We start from the raw sequence: 24,193 nt of genomic DNA on the forward strand, positions 1-24,193 counted from the left end.
TTCTCTTTTTCCCCAATGGGCACCCGCGCGCACAGCCTCCGGTTACACATCTTGGACAACACGGCGCTCTCTCTCCCCACTCTCCCCCCTCCTCCCAGTCTCTGCCCCCCGCCCCCCCCACCCCCACTCCACACCCCCCCCCCCAGCCCTGCACTGGAGCGTCAGCATGGACTGGGGGCTCAAGAGTAGTCCTGACCTGGTCGTCACTGTCGGTTCAGGCTCACAGTCAACAAACACATTAAAAAAGGGGGTTTAAATCCACCCCGAAAGCTAACCGTCACCAAATGTGACTAAACGTGGGTGGGGGGGGGGGCGGCAGGAAGCCCCCGCGGGGGGGAGAGGTTGTGCGTCCTCTTGGCGAGACTCTGTACAGCAGTATTCCTGGCAGCGACTGTAACCGTCCGCCTGTGTCTGTGGATACACGTGTACATATTATTCCGTTCAAGACACCCCATATTCACAGCTTCGTAAATCCCTCGGAGGTCCATAGATGGTGCTGAGGGGGGAGTTGTCACTGGGGGCGCGGGTGGGGGGGCTGTCACCAGGGGTGGGGGGGGTGGCTGTCACCAGGGGGGGTGGGGGGTGTGACGAGGGTGAGGCTACCACAGGGGAGGACGGGTGAGGGGCTGTCACCAGGGATGGTGGGGGGTGACTGTCACCGGTGGGGGGGGGGGCGTGAGGGTGAGGCTGTCACCAGGGGGGGGGAGGGTGGGGAGGGACTGTCACCTGGGGGGGGGCGCGGGTGGGGAGGGGCTGTCACTGGGGGTGGGGGGGTGGGAGGTGGGGACACGGCCCTAGAAGGTGAAGGCGTAGACCACGCCCACCACCACGATGTTGCCGATGGTGGCGATGATCCCAATCCACAGCCACACGGCGTCGCTGGAGGTCGTGTTGGGCTCCTCCTCCCCCTCGGCCCCGGACTCCCCCGCGGCGGCGCCCGAGGAGTTAAACACGGAGAAGTCGGGGGTACACTCCTCATTCGGGGAGTCCAGGAACGCTCCAGTAATCACCGGGATCTGCCAAGACACACAGACGCACAGTTACTACACAGCTAGAACCCCTCCATCGCCCCCCCCCCGACCCCACACGCACTGACACCATCTCAAGAGGGTGCGTCTTGTCTCGCACAGTCACTACACCTCACGCTTCAGCCCCACCCCCGAGAGGTCTCGACCGACCCCCTGCCGAGACGCTGCCTAAAACCCTCCCAGGAAGCGATGGGCGGGACGTTACCGGAACGCGTAGTGACTGTGGTCTGCGGGCGAGTGGGCAAACGGCCCACGAGTTGAGAACCGATCTCGGTGCCGGCCTGGCGAAGGCGGGTAAGGCTCTGGCCTCTGCGAGTCAGGAAGTTACAGGGTTCAAACCCCACGTGTCCCGGTGTCCTGGCCAACAACTGCCCCCCAACGGGGACGCTGCCGTGTGCAATTGGCTGACGGGTTTCGCCCACAAAACACACGGTCACTCCACTTGACAGTATACCCACCCGGTGAAGCGCTTTGAGATGTCTCAATGACGTGATAAGGCATCGCATCGAACGCGAGGATTATTATTATTATTATTATTGGTATTTTTACGCGTCCTCCTGATGTGAGAGGGCTATTTGGGGTGTTGTTTGGGAGACGGCTGTGAGTGGAGCCGCGCTGCTCCTCACTCAGTCAGGCAGTCAGCGCTCACTCTCAGGGCTCAAGAAGATCAGCCAAATCCACACCCCGATCTCACAGAGTGAGAGTGTGTGAGTGTGTGTGAGAGGGGGTGTGAGGGGGGGGGTGAGTGTGAGGGGGTGTGTGAGGGGTGTGTGAGGGGTGTGAGGGGGTGTGTGAGGAGGTGTGAGGGGGTGTGGGATACGTGAGGGGTGTGAGGAGTGTGAGGGCGTGTGGGGGGGTGCGGGGGTGTGGGGGGTGTGAGGGGGTGTGGGGTATGGGAGGGGGTGTGGGGTATGTGAGGGGTGTGAGGGGGTGTGGGGGTGTGAGGGGGTGTGAGGGGTGTGAGGGGTGTGAGGGGGTGGGGGGTGTGAGGGGTGTGAGGGGTGTGGGGGGTGTGAGGGGTGAGGGGGTGTGAGGGGTGTGAGGGTGTGGGGGTGTGAGGGTGTGTGGGGGTGTGAGGGGTGTGAGCTGTGTGAGGGGTGTGAGGGGGTGTGAGGGTGTGTGGGGGGTGTGCGAGGGTGTGAGGGGGTGTGAGGGGTGTGAGGGGTGTGAGGGGTGTGAGGGGTGTGAGGGGGTGTGAGGGGGTGTGAGGGGTGTGAGGAGTGTGAGGGGTGTGATGGGGTGTGAGGAGTGTGGGGGGTGTGAGGAGTGTGCGGGGGATGTTGCTGATGTGTTTTGTTTCGTGGCTGCGTTTTGTGCAGCTTGCAAGGCGAGATCTTAGGCAAGTTTCATTACGCACACGCGGGCGCACGCACACACACGCGGGCGCACGCACACACACGCGCGCGCACGCACACACACACGCGCGCGCACGCAAACTCGCACCCGCAAACACGCACACCCGCCTCTGCTTCCCGGCAGTCAGCAGGAACCCGCTTGTTAGTCGATTGACCGATCGCTTTTCCGGGGTTAATAATGATCCCTTCGAGAAAATAATATTAACGACGTCAATAAATGGGTCAGTCACTTGCTTGCGGGGGTCGGGACGCTGCTGTGCGCAATCGGCTGCCGCGTTTCGCCCTCGAAATGCACAGTCGATTCGCTTCGCAGTCCGTTCCGGGCGAAGCGCTTTGAGGGACGTCTCGAAGACGTGATCAGGTGCTACAGAAAATGCAGGGATCATTATTGTCGCCGTCGTCGTTATTAAATGCTCCATCAGCGACCGGGAACGGGCAGGAAGTCTCCGGCGTCCATTCTCCTCAAGTAATGTGTCTGTCCAATTCCCTACGGCACCACATTAAGATGTAAATGTGAACGATAACGCCTCTCGTCAGACAGCAAACACACACACACACACACACACACACACACAGCCCCTCCGCTCCCTCTCTCCGACCTCACCTTTAAAGCCCTCCTCGCCCTTTCCCTCCCTCTCTCCCTCCTTCTCTCCCTCCGTGACCTATTAACACTGTTTGATGCGAATAATAATAATAATAATCCTTGCATTCGATAGAGCGCTTTTCACGTCGGGAGGACGTCCCAAAGCGCTTCACAGAACACACTGTAAAGTGAATTGACTGTATATTTGTGGGCCAACGCGGCAGCCAATTGCGCACAGCGACGTCCCACAAACAGTCGTGGGTTGAAAATGACCAATTTATTATTGTTTTGGGTTTGTGGAGGGATATTATTAGGCGTAAGTGAGTCTCTCGTGGCCAACACCCCCCACCCCCCCACCCCACTCCCGGAATAAATCTCGTCACTGCCTCCGCGGCTTGCTTGCTTTCTCCCCTTAAAATACGCAGTCACTACACTTGGCGGTAAATCCCGTGAAGCGCTCTGGGACGCCCTCCAGATGCGAAAGGCGCTACGACCAATGCGAGGCTTTTAATTGTTAGTATTTCGAGATGTAGATGCAATAAGTACATCCCCCCCCACCCCACACCCACCCACCCACACACCCACCCACACACCACCCCCACACCACCCCCACCCACCCACACACCCACCACCACCCACACACCCACCCACACACCACCCCCACACCATCCCCACCCAAAACCCACCCACCCACCCCCACCCCACACCCACCCACCCACCCACACACCCACCCACACACCCTGCCCGAGACTACAAGGTTTTAACCGAAATGCTGTTGGTAAATAACTGCGTGTCGGGGGTTATTGTGACGAGGATAAATGAGATGTGAAGCTAATTGAGGTTTTATTTATTCCTGCTTCGTGGCCAGATGTCCGCTCATCCATCAACGTCTGCCGGTCCCTTTGCAGAGGTCAGTTGGCTATCTGGGAAGGTCATCTCTCCCCCAATGTGTGTCTGAAGGCCGTCTGCCTGACCCCCTGATCAACCCCGATCTCTCACCTTCACTGCTGTCCATTACCGAGCGAGACCGCGGAGGGTGAGAGACGGGATTGATTGGATGTGTGTGTGTGTGTGTGTATCTGTGTGTGTATTTACGTGTGTACGTGTGTGTGTGCGCGCGTTACAACTGTATGTATTTGTGTACGTATCTATGTTTGCGTACGTGTCTATATGTGTGTGTGTCTATAATGGTGTGTGTATACGTGTGTGTATGTGGGGGCAATTGCGTGTGTACTCTCTTTCCCCATCTCTCCCTCTCGATTTCTCTCCCACTCTACGTCCATCTCCGCCTATTCTCTCTCTCTCTCTCTCTCTCCGTCTCTCTCGTTCCCTTTCTCAATGCCCTTTTCTCTCTTTGCCCCCCCCACCCCCACCCCCACCCCTCCCTCTCTCTCTCTTTATGGATAAAGAGCGCTTCTCCGAAAAGCAGAGCGGAAAGGAAAAAACATAACACGTTCGCCTAATGAACCCGAAAAAGAAGCCGGGGTTTGTTTGAGTGAGAAAGGAATGGTTTAGGGGTGAGGGCTCACATCAGCCGAACAAGAGAGAGAGAGAGAGAGAGAGAGGCGAAGGCCCGAACAAAGAGGATATTGGCAGCGAGAAGGACTGAAAGACACAGATACATAAAAGCATCTTGCGATCATTGTGCCGTTAAGTGGGGACTAAGTGCAGAGCCAGGCTGTCGAGCAGCTGTTCCCCCCACCACCCCTCACTCCCCCCCACCGCCCCGATTCTCCGTGATTTAGTGTCTCGAACGGCAGAATCCACGGGAGTAATCGCCAGCACGAGCTGGACGCTCCCGATAATAATACTCCCACCACTACTGCTGCTGATAGTAATAATCCTGGCGTTGGACCCGGCGCCTTATCGCGTCGGCGAGACGTCTCGCAGCGCTTCACGGGGCACTCTGTCTGGTCTAGTGACTGCGGGCGGAACGCAGCAGCCGATCGCGCCCGGCGACGTCCCCCACCAGCTGCCGTGGGTTGAGCGACCAAATTATTATTATTATTGTTGTTGGCTTTTGGAGGGTTTATTATTACCCCCGGAAAGTGAGGGGGAAGGCAGAGGGGCGCGCGCGCGTTAAACTCTCCGCGCAAATTACGAAGACCAGTCAATTGGACCTCTCCCGTCCGTTTATTTCTGGGGTTGGTTTTGAAAGGGGAAAGGGTTCTCTCTCGACCCCCCCACCCCCCACCCACCCCCCACTCCCACAGTATTGTGAATCAAGGCCAACCGGGTCCCATTTACATCCAGGCCATTAACTGCACGAGACAAGACACCCCGGAGGCAGCCAGAACCACTCTCTCTCTCTCCCTCTCTCTCTCTCTCTCGCTATTGATTCCCCCATTGAATTTTCTGTAGCTCAGGGGTTAGATAGACCCCTCGCCCCGTAGGCCAGAGGACCTGGGTTCGATTCCTGGGCAGGACAGGTCAGGGCGAAATGTTGGGCAAGTTTCCTTACTCCAGCACCACCCGCCCACCCCCCACCCGCCCCCACGCACACACACACACACACACACGCCTCTGTTTACCAACAGTAAGTAGGAACCTGGTTGTCAGTCAACTTGGGGATCGCTTTCCGGGGGAAATAATAATCCCTTCAAAAAAGAAAAAAAAATTGGTCACTTCGATCCACGGGCGTTTGTGGGGACGCAATTGGCCGCGTTTCGCCCACAAAGTGCGCAGTCACTTCACTTCGGTGTGTCCTGTGAAGCGCTTTGACGCGGTGAGGCGTTACATCAGAGGCAAGCGCATTGCGGGTCTAACATACGGTATTAATCCCACTGGAAATCCCGTGTTTCCCCGTCGGAACGACACTCGGGAACTTAGATGGCGCTGGAGGAAACCTCGCCAGGTTGACGGGATGTGTGTGTCCTATTTCCGGGAGATTCCCACCCCCCCCACCCGCCCGCACCGCCCTCACCCACCCCCACCCCCCCCCACCCATTTCCCCATCCGGTGAATTCCCGTCGGTGAAGCCACGAAGACTCTGTGGCGGGTTTACAAGAGAAGTCGTTTGCGCTTTTTCTTAACACTTTTCCCCCCCCCCCCCCTATTCTTTTTATCCGCGAGAAAGCTCCGCGGGAAACAGCCCGAGAGAAACGGCGCTCACCGGCAAAAACTCAGCTGTTCCACTCGCTTTCGCTCGAAGAAGAGGGTTCTCCGCAAATGTACTTTTTCCGTTTTAATTTTATACAAAGGTTTTGCCCGCTGTATCGCTTTTGTAATGACGGCATTATCCCCACCTCTGGGTTTCCTCGTTCGGTCTCACACAAAAGAAAAATAGATATACGAGCAACTTAAAAAAACAACACACACTTGTTGCGTGCGCGAGCACACACGCACACGCGGTACTTGCACGCACACATACGCACGCGCGCAGTACTTGAACACATACACACACACGCACACACAGTGTGTGAACATCCACGCACACACTTATGCACACACACACACACATACACACACACACACACTCGGGCACGCGCACACGCTTGGCACATGCACACGCGCGCAGGCACGCGCGCACACACTCACTCACGCACGGACACGCGCGCGCGCGCACGCACACACACGCACAGCAGCCAGTATGTGCCTCAAACGTGAGGTAAGTTTCCTTTTTCTCCACAGGTTTCTCTACATTTAACAGCTCCAGTTCGCTTGTGATGGGGGGGGGGTGGAGGTGATTTGGGTGAGGGAGGGAGGGAGGGAGGGAGGAAGGGAGGGAAGGAGGAGGGAGGGAGGGTGTGTGTGTCTCTTGTTTTTGGAACGCAAGGCCTTTTGCGACGAGATCGCAGTGCGGGCAGGGGCTGCTGAGCTTCACGGTAGGTTGAAGGACGGACGAGTTCCAGATCAGACTGTCTCTTGTCAATGGGAGATCCCGTCTCCATTGCTCCTCTCTGTGCCAATGTCCCCTGGCGTGGCTGGAAACCTGAAAAGCAGTTAACAAATCCATATCGATTCCCACCGTCCGCCACGCAATGCAATACCAAGTGACACTGACGCACGGCGGCTTTCGAGCCGGGAGGACGGCCCGAGGCGCTGGACAGTCAGGGATTTTGGACCTGAAGGGAATCATAATCCCTTTACGGCGACTTATCACAAAGCTCAGTTGCCTCCGAGGGCTTCATGGGACACGCTGTAAAGTGGATCGAGTTGTGCGTTTTGTGGGCGAAACGCGGCAGCCAATTGCGCCCGGCAACGTCCCCACAAACAGCCGTGGGCTGAGCGTCCGGGTCATTTATTTGTTTGTTTGGTTTTTGGAGAGGATTATTGCCCTCGGAAAACGATCTGCCAATCAACCAGCCTGCGGGTTCCTACTGACCGCCGGGTAACCAGAGGGGTGTCTGTGTGTGTGTGTGTGGGGTGGGGGGGGGGGAGAAAGGAAAGTTGCCCAGGGTTTCGCCCTGACCTGACCTGACCCGCCCGGGAATCGAACCCGGGTCCTCTCGCTTGCGAGGGCCGACAGGCCCTGATATCATTGTCTGGCCAAGCGTTTCCGCTGCTTGTCCAGCTAGGACCACCCTCTCCATTAGTGAGTCAGTTAGTTAGTCAGTCAGTCAGTCACTTAGTTAGTTAGAGCTTTGGCTGCAGAGTTAACAGGAGCTGAGGGGAGGATTCCCTGCCCCCAGTGACTGGTCGGCCCTTTCTGGTCCGGAGAGAGGAAGAGAGAGAGAGACAGAGAGATAAGAGAGAGAAGATGCTCAATGGGACAGAAAAGAAACAATCCACTCCTGGAGGTACTTACTTCCTTAGCCTCTGGCTCCATCGTTGAGGTTACATATAATGCCACTGTCCTTCAAGGCCCATATTCATGCCCATTCCACCTATCTGTCCTAAAAGGGAGTCAAGACACACACCGGACCAATATCATACAATAACAATAATAATAATCCTTGCATGTGCGCACGTGTGTGTGTACTTGTGTGTGTGTATCTATGTCTGTGTGCGTACATTTGTGTGTATGTGTGTGTCTGTATATGTGTATATATACACATATGTGTATGTGTGTTTGGGTGACTGTGTAACAGGTATAAGCTACACAAAGATACACGGAATAAAACTCTATTTGATCCAACTAGTCATTGCCAGTGCCTACACATCAGACGAGCATTTGTATCCGGCCTATTGACTGTGAAGTGTAGTGACTGTGTTTTGTGCAGGTGGACGATGAAGATGGTGATACGTACCTGGTGCCCGAATGGCCATGTGCTGCTGTCCATCCATGACAAACCCTCCCAACGACTGGCCGTCCGGACTATAAGAACCTCCTTGGCCAATTCAGGAAGGAGGAACATAATAATAATAATTATGATTATAATTGTCATTCTTCCATTTGATACAGCGCCTTATCACGTCGTTGCCAACACGGAACGAATTCATCTCCTTAACACGGGAGTGATTCACACAGGAAACTTTTCCGGTTATTTGGGACCTATTTTCAGCGCAACGGGAACGTGTAACATATAATAAGAACCCTCGCATTTGATACGGTGCCTCGTTACGTCTTCGAGACGTCCAAAAGCGCTTCACAGGATATACCGTAAAGTGTAGTGACTGTATATTTTGTGGGAGAAACGCGGCAGCCAACAAGCAGCTGTGCATTGATCATGGTTCCTACTCGCTGCTGGTAAACAGAGGCGTGTGTTTTTTTGGAGTAAGGAAACTTGCCTAAGGTTTCTCGCTGACCCGCCCGGGTATCGAACCCCTCACTTGAGAGGCGAGCCCGCTAACCACTACAGGCGGAGGTGGTAAGTAGAACCCGGTAACAATCCCTTCAAGATAAATAAACAGAATAATTTGGTCGATAAATAAACAGAATAATTTGGTCGCCGTAATCCACGGCTGTTTGTGGGGACGTCGCTGGGAGCAATTGGCTGCCGGGTTTCGCCCACAAAATATGCAGTCACTGCACTTTACAGTATATCCTGCGAAGCGCTTTGAGACGAGTCAAAGACGTGATAAGGCGCTGTATGCAACGATTATTATTATTATTATTATTATTGATCAATGACCGAGAGCAGGAGGATGGAGGGGAAATAAAAGTCTCAAACCCACGCGAGGAAATTAGCGACGTATTCAACTCGTACCTGTGCGGTTCGATTGGTCAATCATTGGCTGTACAATTCTCCGTCTTGCATTAATAAACCTGGAAAAGAGAAGGCACGGGGTGGAGAGGCTCAGTTGTTAACGCTCTTGCCTCCAGATCACGTAGCGTAGGGGTTAGACCCCTCGCCTCGCAAGCCAGAGGACCCGGGTTCGGTTCCCGGGCGGGTCAGGAAACTTATTCAAGTTTCCTCCCTCCACACACGCCTCTGTTTCCCGGCGTCTTTCACGTCAGGAGGATGTCCCGAGGCGCTGGACGGTCAGGGATTTGGACCCCCAGCTGGGGGTTTGGATCGGGAGGGGGTGGAGGGCAGGGAATGTGGGGTGGGGGGGGGGGGAGTGGGAGGGTGACTGAAGGCACGGTCGAAGAGGAGGTTCTTGAGACGGGTCTTGAAGGAGGCGAGGGAGGGGGGAGCAAGGCGTTGGAGGGCTTTGAAGTCAGACAAGCCACGTGGGCAGCCATTGAGCCAACGCATTTTGAGGACTGAAAACACGAGGTGAAGCCTTGCCTTTGTCTCCTCCTCCTCTCTAGTCATCGCTGAAGGGCTTTTCCCTAAGTGCGCGATGGGGCCCTTTGATCTCCCGTGGCCTGAAAGTGCCTTTAAACAGCCTGGGAAAGCGCTGACAGTGATCTATCTCGTGCCCTGTGCCCACAGACATGTCCAGCCCTTTCATGCTCGGCTCTGAGGCAATTGTACAGCAACTCTTAGGCCTCAGGGCCTCGAGGTCTGATGGAAACCGACCCTGTTTGGTACTGACTCCAGGGAGGCTGACCTCAATCCCTCTGAGTACACGCAAAGAGGCAGAATTCTCCCTCTCTCTAGCTCTACTTCTCTCTCTCTCTCTCCTCTCGCCCACAAAACACACGGCCAATACACTTTACAGTGCATCCCGTGAAGCTCTTCATGACGTCTCGTGCATCTGATCAGGCGCTGTATCGAACGTAAAGTTTATTCTTATTAATGTTTCTCTCTCTCTCTCTCTCTGGCGTTCTCTCTCTGTCTATAACACACTCTCCCCCACGCTCTGCCTACTCCACGTTCCCCCCCCCGCCCCGGCCCGTCCCAGACTCCATCCCACGCCCTCTCCTCACACTCCACCGATTACTCACCAGTTGTTCACCTGCAGGATGGTGAGCCCTGTGTCCAACGCTAACTGTTTCTTCTGCTCCTCGGATGGGTACGGATGCTGAAAGACATCGAGAGGCGAGAGAGGGGAAGCGAGAGAGAGAGAGAGAGAGAGAGAGAGAGAGTGGGGGTGGGGGAGAGAGAGGGCAGGGTCATGTCACAGCACCCATTACATGTTCCCGTCGCTCAGTGGTTAGGTCGCTCGCCTTGCGAGCGAGAGGACCTGAGTTCGATTCAGGGCAAAACAGGGGGTCACTGAAAGGGAGGGAGGGACGGAGGGAGGGGGTGAGATGGAGGGTGTAAATGCTTTACCCAGAGTTTCACTCTCTCTCTACAACAAGAAGAAGATGACATGTGTATAGCGCCTTTCGCGTCGGGAGGACGTCCCAAGCCGCTGGACAGTGTACAGCATTTCAGACCCGAGCTGGGGGGGGGGGGAGAAGGGGATGGGGGGGTGACCGATGGCATTGGTCGAAGAGGAGAGTCTTGAGGCAGGGCTTGAAGGAGGCTAAGGAGGGGGCAAGGCAGAGTGATTGGGGGATGGAGTTCCAGAGGTTGGGGGCAGAGTGGCTGAAGGCTCTCCCGCCAATGGTGGGGCGGGGGGTGTGGAGCAGCCAGAGACGGCTGAGCGGAGGGAACGGGCGGGTTGGTAGGGTGGGTAACCCATATATATAGGTTAGTCCCTAACCCCTTCAATGTTCTCAGTCGCGAGCACATCTGTAGCACGTTTGTGAGCGCGTGTGTGTCCAACGTCTTGACGTCAGGGGCTTTGAGCTCACAATCTCGGCCGACTCTCCAGTGCAGTCCTTATCAATAATAATTTTCCTTTATCACAGTGTCGAGACATCTCAAAGGGCTCATAATAACAATAATAATACAATCAGAATCCTTGCATTTAATACAGCGCCCGATCAAGTCGTTGAGACGCTTCACAAGATACACTGCAAGGCGTAGTGACTGTGCGTTTTGCGGGCGACAGCCGATTGCGCCCAGCGACGTCCCCCACCAACAGCCGTGGGTCGAGTGACCTTTTTTTGTGAGTGGGGGAAGAAACTCGAGGGAGAGAGCTCCAGAGTTTCAGGGAGCAGTGGCTGAAGGCGTCCTTCGAACGCAAAGATTATTCTATTTATTACTCAGAGAGCCGGAGTCGGCCTGGAAATAATCTAATCAGCGTCTCCCGCCCCGGGGCTGGGTGTAGAGTTGCCATGGAGCACCCCAAGGGATGAGGTGTTTGCATCTGAAAGCTTCACAGCCAAACTCCCCGTCTCCTCCGGCAACCGCACGAGTTAGAATAAATACGAGCGAACAGGAAGAGGGGACGCGTGTCGGCTGTCTCATCTTCGGACATTAAAGGGTATCCCACTGAGCTGCTCTGGTGCGGAGTTTGGAAGCTCACTAATGGGAACACAGATTAAGAGAGACAGATTCTCTCTCGCCGGCCTTTTTTGTGAAGTTTGCTTTACCCGGAGTTTCACGATCCTGTTTCGTACTCTGCGCTGATCAGCACCTGGAGTCTGTGAAGCTCTGGGGGGGGTTTGAGCCCTCGGCTCGGAAGCCAGAGGCACCCGGGTTCGACTCCTGGGAGGGTCAGGTCAGGGCGAAACCTTAGGCAAGTTTCCTTACTCTCGATTGGCAGATCGCTATTCCGTGGGGGTAGTAATCCTTTCAATAAATAAATAAAAAGAATAATTTGGTCGCTCAATCCACGGCTGTTTGTGGGGACGTCGCTGCCGCGTTTCGCCCGCACAATATCCGGTCAATTCACTTCGCTGTACATTCCGTGAAGCCCTCCGAGACGTCTCAAAGGCGTGGTCATTATCCCCGGAAAAGTCATCCGCCAATCGACTAACAACCAGGTTCCTACTCACTGCTGGTAAACTGAGACGCCGTCCAGGGTGGAGGGCGCTATATAAATCCAATTTTTTGCTGTTGTTGTGCGTGCGGCGTAAGGAAACTTGCCTAAGGTTCCACCCTGACCCGCCAGGGAACCGAACCCGGGTCCTCTCGCTCGCGAGGCGAGCGCGCCAACCGCTAAACCACGGGACTCCGCCTGATCACGTCGTTGAGACGTCTCAAAGCGCTTCACAGAATATACCGTGTCGTGCAGTGACTGTGTATTTTTACGGGCGAAAAGCGGGAGGCAACTCCGCGCAGCAGCCTCCCCACAAACAGGAGTGGATCGAGGATTTATTTCGAAGGTATTATTACCTTTTCGATCGACATTGAAGTGGACAATGGAATAAAAGCGTCTGCCCATCCCCTAACGAAGAGCTACAGAGATCTAATTACAAAGGGGACGGTTTGTCTTTTCATTCCTCTGTGCGTTTCCTTTTGAGCGATCGACAATAGGCGGCTGATGACTGTAAGGGGCCTTTTCATTGTGAAGTGAGAGAGAGAGAGGGGGGGAGCGCGCGCGAGAGAGAGAGAGAGAGAGAGAAAGAAAGAAAGAAAGAAAGAAAGAAAGAGAGAGAGAGGCTTTTCATGGCTTTTGTGGCCTCTCGGTTGCTTATCTGACAAGCACATGATGGATGAGGACCAAAGCCCTCTGAGTCTCTCTCATACACACACACACACACACACCAAGGCCCTGTGTTAAAGGGTTCTTGACAGCCGGGTGATGAATGAGTGTTGAAGAAAGGTTAGGCCTGTGTGCAGACCGCTGGGCCTGATAGTGAGACAGGCCAAGGGGGAGAGGGAGAGGGGGGGGGCTCAGGTTAACACCTTGATCTGCCTTGCCCCCCACCCTGGTTCCCATTGCAAGTAAACAGCAGGCCTGCGGAGAGAGGCCGGTGCAGCTGTGACCTGACATGAACCCAAACCCATGGCCTTGTTCTGCTCCGAGTTATCGCTGCCGCTTCGTTTTGCCCCACAAAACGCACAGTCACTACACTTGACGGTCCGTCCTGTGAGGCGCCTTGAGGCGTCTCGAAGACGTGATAAGGCACTATATCAAAGGCAAGGATTGTTATTATTGTTATATTGTTGTTGGCTCTCACTCTCTAATTATTATTGTTACTCCTGATTTATTCTGGACTGAATGGAGAGAGAAAAAACACAGAGAGAGAGGGAGGGAGAGAGAGAGAGAGAGAAAGAGAGAGAGAAACAGAGGGAGAGAGAGAGAGGGGGAGGTCAGAGATTGGTGTGACTTTAATAATAATAATAATCCTTGCATTTGATGTAGCGCCTTATCACGTCTTCAAACCGCTTCAGAGAATATACTGTAAAGTGTAGTGACTGTATACTTTGTGGGCGACATGGAGTAAGAGTGGGGGGAGTGGGACTAGTTGGTGGCTCTTTCAAAGAGCCGGTCCAGGCACGAATGGCCTCCTTCTGCGCTGTAGGATTCCATGACTTACCGCGAGTCACCGGGTAAGAAGGACAGAGGTTGGTCACCGTGAGTTACCGGGTGATAAGGTGACAACACTCACCGTGAGGTGTTGGAAGAGCCAGGCCCTCATGATGTTGGTGGCCACTTTGGGGAAGATGCCTCGCTTTTTCTGGCGCCTCTTGTCCTTGTCGAACTCGTCCTCATCGCCCGTGCCCGGAGACGCCAAGCTGTTGTCCAACCCGTCTCCTGTGGGGGGAGAAAGAGAGAGAGAGAGAGAGAGAGAGAGAAAGAGAGAGGAGAGACACACCCACACACACTGTTAGTGATGTTGACGGGCAACAACAACATTGACAACACGTGAGATTCACACGGAGCCTTTCACGTCGGGAGGACGTCCCCTGGCCCTGGACGGTCAGGGATTTGGACCCGAGCTGGGGGTTGGGATCAGGAGGGTGGGAGGGGGGGGTGTGGATGGCGGGGAGGGTGGGGGTGGGAGGGTGACCGAAGGCGCGGTTGGTTGACGAAGAGGGTCTTGAGACGGGCCTTGAAGGAGGTAGCGAGGGAGGGAGCTCCAGAGGGCGGTCACTCCCCAGGTCAGGGTTAGAGACGCAGTAAAGCTCCCTCTACACTTAGCGTCCACACTCCCAGATCAGCTACAGTATAGGATAGCTTTCTCTTACCCTCTCTCTCTGTGTCTGCCTCTGTCTCTCAGTCTCTCCCCATCTCTCCCTCCATCTCGCTCTCTCCCTCTCTCCCCCTCTTTCCTCATCTCAGTCTCTCCCCATCTCTGAGACTCTCCCACCCCATCTCTCCTTCCCCCTCCTTCTCTCGGAATAAGATAAACACACATGGCTGACGGGGCCACCTATTGCTAATGTATAATGTCCTCTCTCTTGCCCAATCACAGCTTGGACGCCTTCCCTTCCTCCGGATTAATTTTGTCTTTAATAAAAATAAATCAGATTCCCCAGAGCTGCGTTCTGTTTCCTCTCTACCCTCGGGCAAGAGAACGGCTTAAAAGGGCTGCCTTCAGGGCAAGTAAATAATGCAGCTCCTTAGTCTCCGCTCCCAGCCCGGCTCGTCACGGTGTCAAATCCCTCGTCGCCACCCACCCACCCCCTCGCTCGCTCCCACCACACAACCAACTCCCCCCACCTCGGGCAAGTTTCCTTACTCCCCCCTCCCACACACACACACCCACACACACCCACACCCACACACAAGCCTCCGGTTACACAGCAGTTACCCCGGTTGTTTAATCGACTGGTGGATCGCTTTTCACGGGGGTAATACTTCCATCAAAAAAATAAATATTAGTAATGAATCGGTCGCTCAATCCACCACAGTTTGTGGGGACGCCGCCGGGCGCAATTGGCCCACACAATATACAGTCACTGCACTTTACGGCATATCGTGTGAAGCGCTTTGAGACGTCTCGAAGAAGTGATCGGGCGCTGTACCAAATCAAGGATTATTAAAAATAGCAACATAGGAACAGGAGGAGGCCATTCAGCCCCTCGAGCCTGTTCTGCCACTTGATTAGATAATAGCTGATCTGCACCCCCCTTTGCCCCGTACCCCTTGATCCCCTGACCTAACCAACATCTAGTCACCTCAGTCTGGACAATGTGAATGGATTCACCCATAATCCACAGCCTTTCGGGGGAAAAGATAGAGAGAGATTTCCAGATATCTATTCCCCTTCCCCTCCCCCCCTCCCCCCCGGGAATCGAACCCGGATCCTCTCACTTGTGGGGCGGGTGGTCTCACCACTACATTGCGGGACTCCATCATTGTCCACAACTACATTATGTGGTAACAGCTCATCGTCTGGAACTCAATCCAGGGAGCGTTTCGAGAACGAGGAGCAAAACAGGGGCAGAAAGAGCGAGAGAGAGAGAGAGAGAGAGAGAGCGGCACGAGAGAGAGATAGATAGAGCGAGAGAGAGAGAGAGAGAGAGAGAAGAGAGAGACGGTATCTAAGACATCAAACCGCCCCATCATCAGTTAGTGCCCAGGCTTTTTTGTGAAGTGCCTGAAGGCAGAGAGCGAGCAGAGGAGCAGTGATTACATCTGGTGAGGATCTCACTTTGTGAATGCTGCCTAATGAGCCCCTAATCCATCTGTCATTCCCCAGAGAATCTCGTCTGCGTCCCAATCCAGCCAACTTCTTCCCCCCCCCCCCCCCCACACACAACCACCACCCACCCCTCACCTCTCCCCTCTCCTCTCCTCTCCAGGGGTAATAATCCCTCCGAAATAAAAAAAAATTGGTCATTCAATCCACGGCTGTTTGCGTGGGGGACGATACTGGGAGCAATTGGCTGCCGCGTTTCACCCGCGAAATACACAGTCACTGCACTTTACGGTGTATCCTGCGAAGCGCTTGGAGACGTGATAAAGACGCTGTATCAAATGCAAAGATTGTTTTATTATGATTATTATTATTATTATTATATACGGGGTGACCAAAAAGTTACGATACCATTAAAAAATGTTGAATAGGTCTTAAAGAAACGCTGATATTTTTGTTTGTTTTTTTAGATAATACGGTGGATATCATGACTTAAAATTAATTTCTCCACATTACCTTCAGGAAACGGGAGATCGCAAGCTCCCTCGGAGTATAAATTAACAATGAGGGGTGAATTCTCCTCCTTTATTCCTTTAATTATTCTCCGATACTTCATTGATTACCCTGTGAATCTCGGCTATGTTTAAAAGCATCGGTGGAAACCGGGCGTTTATTCATAGAATTAAACAACGCAGAAGGAGGCCATTCGGCCCATCGGGTCTCCACTCTCCCGCTCTCTCCCCATAGCCCTGATCAACCCCACTCCCCCCACACTCTCCCCATAGCCCTGATCAACCCCACTCCCCCGCTCTCTCCCCATAGCCCTGATCAACCCCACTCCCCCGCTCTCTCCCCATAGCCCTGATCAACCCCACTCCCCCCACACTCTCCCCATAGCCCTGATCAACCCCACTCCCCCGCTCTCTCCCCATAGCCCTGATCAACCCCACTCCCCCGCTCTCTCCCCATAGCCCTGATCAACCCCACTCCCCCGCTCTCTCCCCATAGCCCTGATCAACCCCACTCCCCCGCTCTCTCCCCATAGCCCTGATCAACCCCACTCCCCCGCGCTCTCCCCATAGCCCTGATCAACCCCACTCCCCCGCTCTCTTCCCATAGCCCTGATCAACCCCACTCCCCCGCGCTCTTCCCATAGCCCTGATCAACCCCACTCCCCCGCTCTCTCCCCATAGCCCTGATCAACCCCACTCCCCCGCTCTCTCCCCATAGCCCTGATCAACCCCACTCCCCCGCGCTCTCCCCATAGCCCTGCAAACTTGTCCTCCCCAAATAATGATCTGCTTCGCTTAAAAGCTGTTACGGAATCGGTTCCCACCGGCCTTTCAGGCAATGCATTTCAGATCCCAACAACTCGCTGTGTGAAGACATTTCTCCTCCCCTCCCCTCTGCTTCTTTTAACAACTATTTTAAATCAGTGTCCTCGGGTTACCGACCCACCCAGTTCCTCCTTGTTCACCCTATTGAATCCCCTCATCATTTTGAAAACTTCTATCGAGTCTCCTCTTAACCTTCTCTGCTCCAAGGAGAATAATCCAATGTTAATTGGAGCTGTGCTGGAGCTCAGTCAGTCTCGTTCTCTCTCCAGCTATCAGCAATCCCCAACACACACTTCTGACACCCGATATTTTCCTCCGATAAATCTTTAATGAGCCACAGACAGGGCACGCTGAACCTTTTTCAGGTGAAGCAAAATTAAACCAACTTCCTCCTTAGTCGGAGTTATTGTTTTTCCCAAAATAACCAAATATTGTTATTTTGGAAAAATATCAGATACACATCTCCATATCTGTGAAGAGATACTGTCATTTTGTGGGTGAAACGCGGCGGCCGATTGCGCACAGCAGCGTCCCGCAAATGTTTGGTCGTGGTTGAGTGACCAAATTTATTACTGTTATTTCTCCCACAAAATATACAGTTGATTCACTTTATAGCGTATCCCGCGAAGCGCTTTGAGACGTCTCAAAGACATGAGAAGGTGTTGCATCAAATGCCAGGATTACCCTTATTATTATTATTGTTTTTTGAAGGGATTATTACCCCCAGGAAAGCGATCTGCAAATGGTCCAACAATCAGGTTCCGACTGACTGCTGGCGTGTGGGTGGAGTACGGAAGCGTGGCTAAGGTTTCACCCCGCCCGCTTGCCCACCCGGCCGGCTGGGAATCGAACCCAGGTCCTCCGGCTTGCGAGGTGAGGGCTCTGAACACCGAGCTACAGGAGTGAGAGATGTTGAGGGCGACTGAGGTGGCGCAGAAGGACCGAGGTACCTTGTTCGCTGCAGTTGTCACCGCTCTGAGAGGCGAGCCCTCCGCTGGACGGTCCGGGGGTCACTGAGCGTGCAGACCCCGTCTCGTCATGATCTCTGTTCCAATGATTCTGCGGAGAGAGATAAGTCACCGCGAGCTTCAGTTCAGTCCGGCCGTAAAAACACACAGTCACTACACTTCACAGAGCATCCTGTGAAGCGCTTCGGGACGTCTCGAAGACCCGATGAGGCGCCGAAGAAAATGCGTGGAGCGCTTTCTGGGGGGAATAATCCTTTTAACCCCCCCCAACCCCCCCACAAAAACCACACTCAATCCATCACTGCTTGTGGGAACGCTGCTGTGCATAAATGGCTGCTGCGTTTCGCCCACAAATATACAGTCACTACACTTTACAGTGCATCCTGTGAAGCGTTTTGAGACGTCTCAACGACGTGATAAGGTGCTGTATCGAATGCAACGATTATTATTATTATTATTCTTGGTGAGGATTCCATGGTCTCCCCTGTACACGCCTGTGTTTATCAGCAGTCAGTAGGAACCCGGGTTGTTAGACGATTGGCGGATCGCTTTCCGGGAGTAACAATCCCTTCAAATAATAATAATTATAATAAGTTGGTCACTCAATCCACGACTGTTTGTGGGACACTGCTGTGTGCAACTGGCTGCTGCTTTTCACCCACAGTCACTACACTTTACAGTATATCCTCTGAAAGCGCTTTGAGACATCCGGCAAATAAAGATGAACGCAAGGAGCATTATTGTTGCTTAAGATCCCACGGTCTCCCCTGTACGTGACGTCGGTTGGAGTGTAAGAGGCTGTAAAAAGATGGAACAGGATGTGTGTTTCGGTTGAGCTGAAAGAGCCCTTGATTTGGGGCTTAGAGATGCCGTGACCAGGTTAAAAAGGGGAGGTCACGCGCGCACACACACAGGGAATTGTTTTCAGACGCTGGTTAGGGTTAAAGTGCTGGTGCCTCGACCTCCAAAACCCCTCTGTTGTTCCCGTGCAGAGAAGTTAAGCGCCGTATTACACCAGAGCTGCTCGCGCGCCGCCTGTGATAGAATGCAACTGTGTAATGCTCTTAATGGGATTAGCGGCATTCAACTCAAGGATGCTTGTGGAGTCCTGTAGCTCAGTGGTTAGAGCCCTCGCCTCGCTCGCAAGAGGACCTGAGTTCAATTCCCGGGCGGATCAGGGAGAAATGTTAGGCAAGTTTCCTTATGCCGCACACACACACACACACACACACAACACACACACACATACAACACACACGCGCCCCTGTTTTCCAGCAGTAAGTAGGAACCCGGTTGTTAGTCGATTGGCGGATTGCTTTTCCGGGGGTAGTAATCCCTTCCAAACAAAAATGAAAAACTGATGATAATAATGATGATTTGGTCACTTCAATCCACGGCTGTTTGTGGGGACGCTGCTGTCCGCAATGGGCTGTCGCGTTTCGCCCACAAAATACTCAGTCAATTGACTTTACAGTATGTTCTGTGATGCGCTTTGAGAAGTCTCGAAGACGCTGCATCGAATGCAAGGATTATTATTATTATTATAAGTTATGAAGCTCTTTTGGCTAATATGGGCAACTGAACTGAAGTTCTCTCGTTCTCTTTCTCTGTACAACACAAACTTAATCCAATGGATCAATGCGTCACAGGAATATTCTATTCAGGTGCAACCGAAAGTCGTTTGGGGTTCTGCATCGTTATTTGGTCTAAACGTTGAACCTCTCAGAAAAATCGCTGACTTTAAGATGTTGAATTTGCAGCGATCAAAGGTCCTGTCTTCCAACCCTGTGTTTTTTTTCCCTGTTCCGACACAAAAGGTTTTCTTTCTCGTGTGGGAGGGTTGCAAAGGCCTTAATGTTGTTTGTTTGCCTGGAGGCTCTGAATGAGAGGACATGACATTGTGGAGTCCTGTAGTGGTTAGAGCACTCGCCTCGCAAGCGAGAGACCTGGGTTCGATTCCCGGGCGGTGTGAAACGTTGGGCAAGTTTCCTTACTCCGGACGCCTCTGTTTACCAGCGGTAAATAGGAAGGCGCTTGTCGGATCCCTTTTCCGGGGGAATAATCCCTTCAAAAAAATAAAAATAACTGTTGACTTTGATCCGCGACTGTCTGTGTGCGGACGCTGCTGTGCACAAATTGGCTGCCGTGTTTCTCACACGCAATATACAGTCACTACACTTTACAGGGTATCCTGTGAAGCGCTTTGAGACGCCTCTTGAAGATGTGATAAGGATCCGGGGGTCAAATAATTATTATTATTATATTTTTTGAAGGGATTATTACCCCCGGAAAAGTGATCCGCCAATCGACTAGCACCCGGGTTCCTACTTACTGCTGGTCAGGTGTGCGTGTGCGTGTGTGTGTGCGTGTGTGTGCGTGAGTGTCTGTCTGTCTGTGTCTGTGCGGAGTAAGGAAACTTGCCTAAGGTTTCGCCCTGACCCGAAGCTCACAGTAGTTGTGATTTCAGGCATCGACACTCCTGCGCCGGCAGCTTTATCTCTATCCTTTAGGAGACGGCTTTCTTTGTTTCTCTCCCCGAACAAATAAATGTCCCAGACACAGTCTAATCTACATGAGCAAAGCTCAATAATTCATGAGCTTCAGCAATCTCCAGCAAAGAGATCCGCAGTTTACTGGGGAGAGGGAATCACGTGGATGAGGGAGAGGGTTTATACTCCCAAACTGGGAAGGGTGAGGGTGGGGGGTGGGGGGGGGGAGGTAAGCAGGGACTCCTAGGAGCTGAACTGGCCCCAAGGTGACATGTTTGGCCACAGAAAGTCAGAATTGACACCCCCACCTCTCTGTGATGGTCTCCAGTCCCCGGTTCCTGAGCCGGGAGGGGTCGCGGTGTCCCGGGGCACTCACTGCTGGTGGCAGCACAGCCCGGCCGGGCTCCTCGGCAGGACCTGGAAGGGTTGACCAGTCACTGGGGGCAGGAAATCCTCCCCCTCAGCTCCTGGTAACCCCACAGCCAAAGCCCCAACTAACTAACTAACTAACTAACTAACTAACTAACTAACTAACTAACTAACTAACTAACTAACTAACTAACTAACTAACTAACTAACTAACTAAACCAACTAACTAACTAACTAACTAACTAACTAACTAGCGGGGAGGGGGGTCCTAGCTTCGTAAGCAGCGGGAAAGCTTGGCCAGACAGTCCCTTCCACTCGCCCCTTCCCTCGCCTCCTTCAAGGTCCGCTGAAGACCTTTCGGTTTGACCGTGCTTTTGGCCGTCTTATCCCCAACCACTCAACTCCTACCCCCAAACTGGGGTGTCAACCTCAGACTGTCCTGCCTCCTTGGGACATCACCCCCGACGTGAAGTGCGCTGTATGAATGCAAACGTGCATCGTGCACTATTGGAAAAGAGAAGGGAATTTCTCTCTCTCTCTCTCTCTCTCTCTCTCCCGGTGTTCTGGCCAACAATTCCCCCAAATAAAACTCGTCGCTCATTTCGCGGCTGTTTGTGGGGGACGCTGCTGCGTGATTGTTCTGTCGTGTTTCACCCACAAAATACACAGTCACTACACTTTACAGTGTATCCTGTGAACCATTTTGAGACGTCTCAACGGTACAATAAGTCGCTGTAATAATAATAATAATAATAATAATAATCCTTGCATTTGATATAGGGCTTTTCACGTCTTCTCGACGTCTCAAAGCGCTTCACAGGATAGACTGTAAAGTGAATTGACAGTGTATTTGTGGGCGAAACGCAGCAGCCGATGGCGCACAGCAGCGTCTGTCCCACAAACAGTCATGGATTAAGCCACCAATTTGTCTAAGGGATTATTACCTCCGGAAAGCGATCCACCAGTGTGTGTGTGTGTGGGGGGAGTGAGGGAACTCACCTAATGTTTCGCCCTGACCTGACTCGTCCGGGAATCGAACCCGGGTCCTCTCGCTTGCGAGGCGAGGGGTCTAACCCCTGAGCTACAGCCCTCCTCAGTTGATCCAACGCCACATCACATCGTCGAGACAACTCAAAGCGCTTCGCAGAATAAACGGCTGCCCGCAAAACGCACAGTCACTACTCTTGACAATATAGCCCGCCAAGCGACACGATAAGGCGCTGTATCAAATGCAAGGAACGTTATTATTATTATTTTGGAGTGGTGGGGGGGGGGGGGAGAGGGGTGAGCGGAGAAAGATGGACAAGTGCCTTTTGCTCGGTGTTTCAGATCACTTACTGTAACTTCCTCTCTGTCCTCCGGAGGTTTCGCCTGAAGGCAAGTATTAAAAATGCACCCTAGACGGGCGAAGCACGAAGTACATTGCCACGATGCACGCTGCAAGGCAGCTTTAAGTGCGGTATAAATATTAAATCAATGGCTGCCTTGGTTCTCTCTGCATCATCCGCCCTCTCCCCCAGCTCTCTGATAACTTTCTCTGCCAATTTAAGGGGTGAAAATCACTCAAAATTAATTGCCTCTCAAGCGCTTTGAGATTCCCCTCATAATGCCCGCTCGCTTCTCCAAACCTTTCAAACCAATAACCAAACAGCTCATCGGCTATTACAATAATAACGATAATTCTTACATTTGATGCAGTGCCTTCTCATGGCTCAAAGTGCTTCCCAGTATATACTGTAAAGTGTAGTGACTTTTGTGGGTGGAACGCGGCAGCCAATTGAGCACAGCAGCGTCCCACAGACAGTCGTGGATTGAGTGACCAAATCATTTAAAAAAAATTTTGAAGACACTTGCCCATCGCTTCGCCCTGCGCGGGAATCGAACCCGGGGCCCTTCGCTCGCGAGGTGAGCGCTCTAACGACAACGACAAAATTACATTTGATTAGCGCCTTTCACGTCGGGAGAACGTCCCAAGGCGCTGAGCGACAGGACTCCAGAACAACCTGATACCCGGTAATAGTTCATCGTGAAACCCTGACAACATCTGGAGCAACTTGTAAAAGAGCTGAGTAATAACCCAGTAATAATGCGGATTAGTATAATTTCATGGCTACGGTACAGAGTAACAATCAGTAATATTCGATAACAGAGTTAAACAATACCAGTGATATCATACAGACATTACTGGGTAATAATGACAGTAATATCTGAGTAACAGAACAGAGTACTAGCTGGAATATGCTGGTAACAGAGAAGAATAATGATACGCTGTGAACAGTATTAGGTATTGACGGATGTAGCAATGCTCAGACTGAGTAATAAAGCAGTCATAGCGCGGTAACATTGAGTAATAACAGCAGTGTTTGTGTGACAACGCTGAGTAATAATAGCAATCATAGCCTGGTGAAAACAGAGTAATAAAATCAATCAACCCCCAAGACTCTCCTCTTCGACAGTGCCTTCGGTCACCCTCCTACCCCCACCCTCCACCCCCTCCTGATCCCAACCCCCAGCTGGGGGTCCAAACCCCCGACTGTCCAGCGAACTTGGGACGTCCTCCCGACGTGAAAGAGACCGTGTGAGTGTCGCGGGTTGTTGTGTGTCGACCCCACGATAAGGTAGGAGGTTCCTACCTGGTCTGAGAGGCTGGTGCAGGAGCCCGTGAAGTCTTCTAGGTCTGATTTGGAGCTGCCATCGTGATCGTCGATCACTAAGTCGATTGGCATTTTGCCCTTCAAGCAGCTGATGTAGCGATGGCAGAAGTTGTCACACAACTCGTGTACCTGTGGGCAAGGTAGGAAACAGTCAGGGCGAGGGGTCAGGGCGAGGGGTCAGGGGGAGGTCCCGTAGCTCAGTGGTTAGAGCATCTCATCAGGTCTTCGAGACGTCTCAAAGCGCTTCACAGGATGCACCGTAACGTGTAGTGACTGCGTGTTTTATGGGCGAACTGAAGCTCGTGGTGACTTATCGCTTCACAGAATCATTGGAACAGAGATTACCGGGCGCTTCTGCACCACCTCCGTCACCCTCAGCATCTCTTACTCCTGGAGCTCGGTGGGGGGGGGGGTTAGACCCCACGCCTCGCAAGCGAGAGGACCTGGGTTCGATTCTCGGGCGGGTCAGGTCAGTGCGAAACCTTAGGCAAGTTTCCTTACTCGCCCCACACGCGCAGACACTCACGCGCGCGCCTCTGTTTACTCAGCAGTACGTAGGAACCCCCCCGTTAGTCGATTGTCAGATCGCCGTCGCTTCAAAGTAAATAAAAGTGATTCGGTCACTCAATCCAGGATCGGGCCAGTTGGCTGCCGCGTTTCACCCCCAAAATCAACGCGACGAGGCGCTGTGCCAAACGCAAGGGCTAGTAGTATTATTCCCGGACAGGCTGGAGGGGCTGAATGACCTGAACGAGCAGAGGAAGGTGTCTTTCCCG

At 53.1% G+C, this 24,193-nt stretch overlaps 2 protein-coding genes across 5 annotated transcripts in view; both read right to left on the reverse strand.

The window, feature by feature from the left end:
• Positions 1 to 788: 788 nt before the first annotated feature.
• Positions 789 to 1,028, reverse strand: LOC121849680 (uncharacterized protein C14orf132; the record flags this gene model as incomplete). Its single annotated transcript, XM_042338006.1, has 1 exon — positions 789 to 1,028. A coding segment is annotated over one exon (234 nt), but the record flags the coding sequence as incomplete, so codon positions are not given.
• Positions 1,029 to 6,679: 5,651 nt separating this feature from the next.
• LOC103190274 (homeobox protein Meis1-like) overlaps positions 6,680 to 24,193 on the reverse strand; it is a 63,665-nt gene continuing 46,151 nt past the window's right edge. For 3 of the 4 annotated variants that reach the window (XM_042338010.1, XM_042338009.1, XM_042338007.1), the window contains 8 exons: positions 23,397 to 23,546; positions 17,888 to 17,996; positions 13,627 to 13,772; positions 10,183 to 10,259; positions 9,056 to 9,114; positions 8,156 to 8,236; positions 7,714 to 7,801; positions 6,680 to 6,897 (listed from right to left, as the gene is read on the reverse strand). In XM_042338010.1, coding sequence (XP_042193944.1) covers positions 7,743 to 7,801; positions 8,156 to 8,236; positions 9,056 to 9,114; positions 10,183 to 10,259; positions 13,627 to 13,772; positions 17,888 to 17,996; positions 23,397 to 23,546 — 681 coding nt within the window. In that variant the 3' untranslated portion in view covers positions 6,680 to 6,897; positions 7,714 to 7,742. The remainder of the gene's footprint in view (positions 6,898 to 7,713; positions 7,802 to 8,155; positions 8,237 to 9,055; positions 9,115 to 10,182; positions 10,260 to 13,626; positions 13,773 to 17,887; positions 17,997 to 23,396; positions 23,547 to 24,193) is intronic. The other variant, XM_042338008.1, reaches the window with a different exon arrangement.

Source organism: Callorhinchus milii, unplaced genomic scaffold (genome assembly GCF_018977255.1).
Source record: "Callorhinchus milii isolate IMCB2004 unplaced genomic scaffold, IMCB_Cmil_1.0 Scaffold9, whole genome shotgun sequence".
NCBI lineage: Eukaryota > Metazoa > Chordata > Chondrichthyes > Chimaeriformes > Callorhinchidae > Callorhinchus > Callorhinchus milii.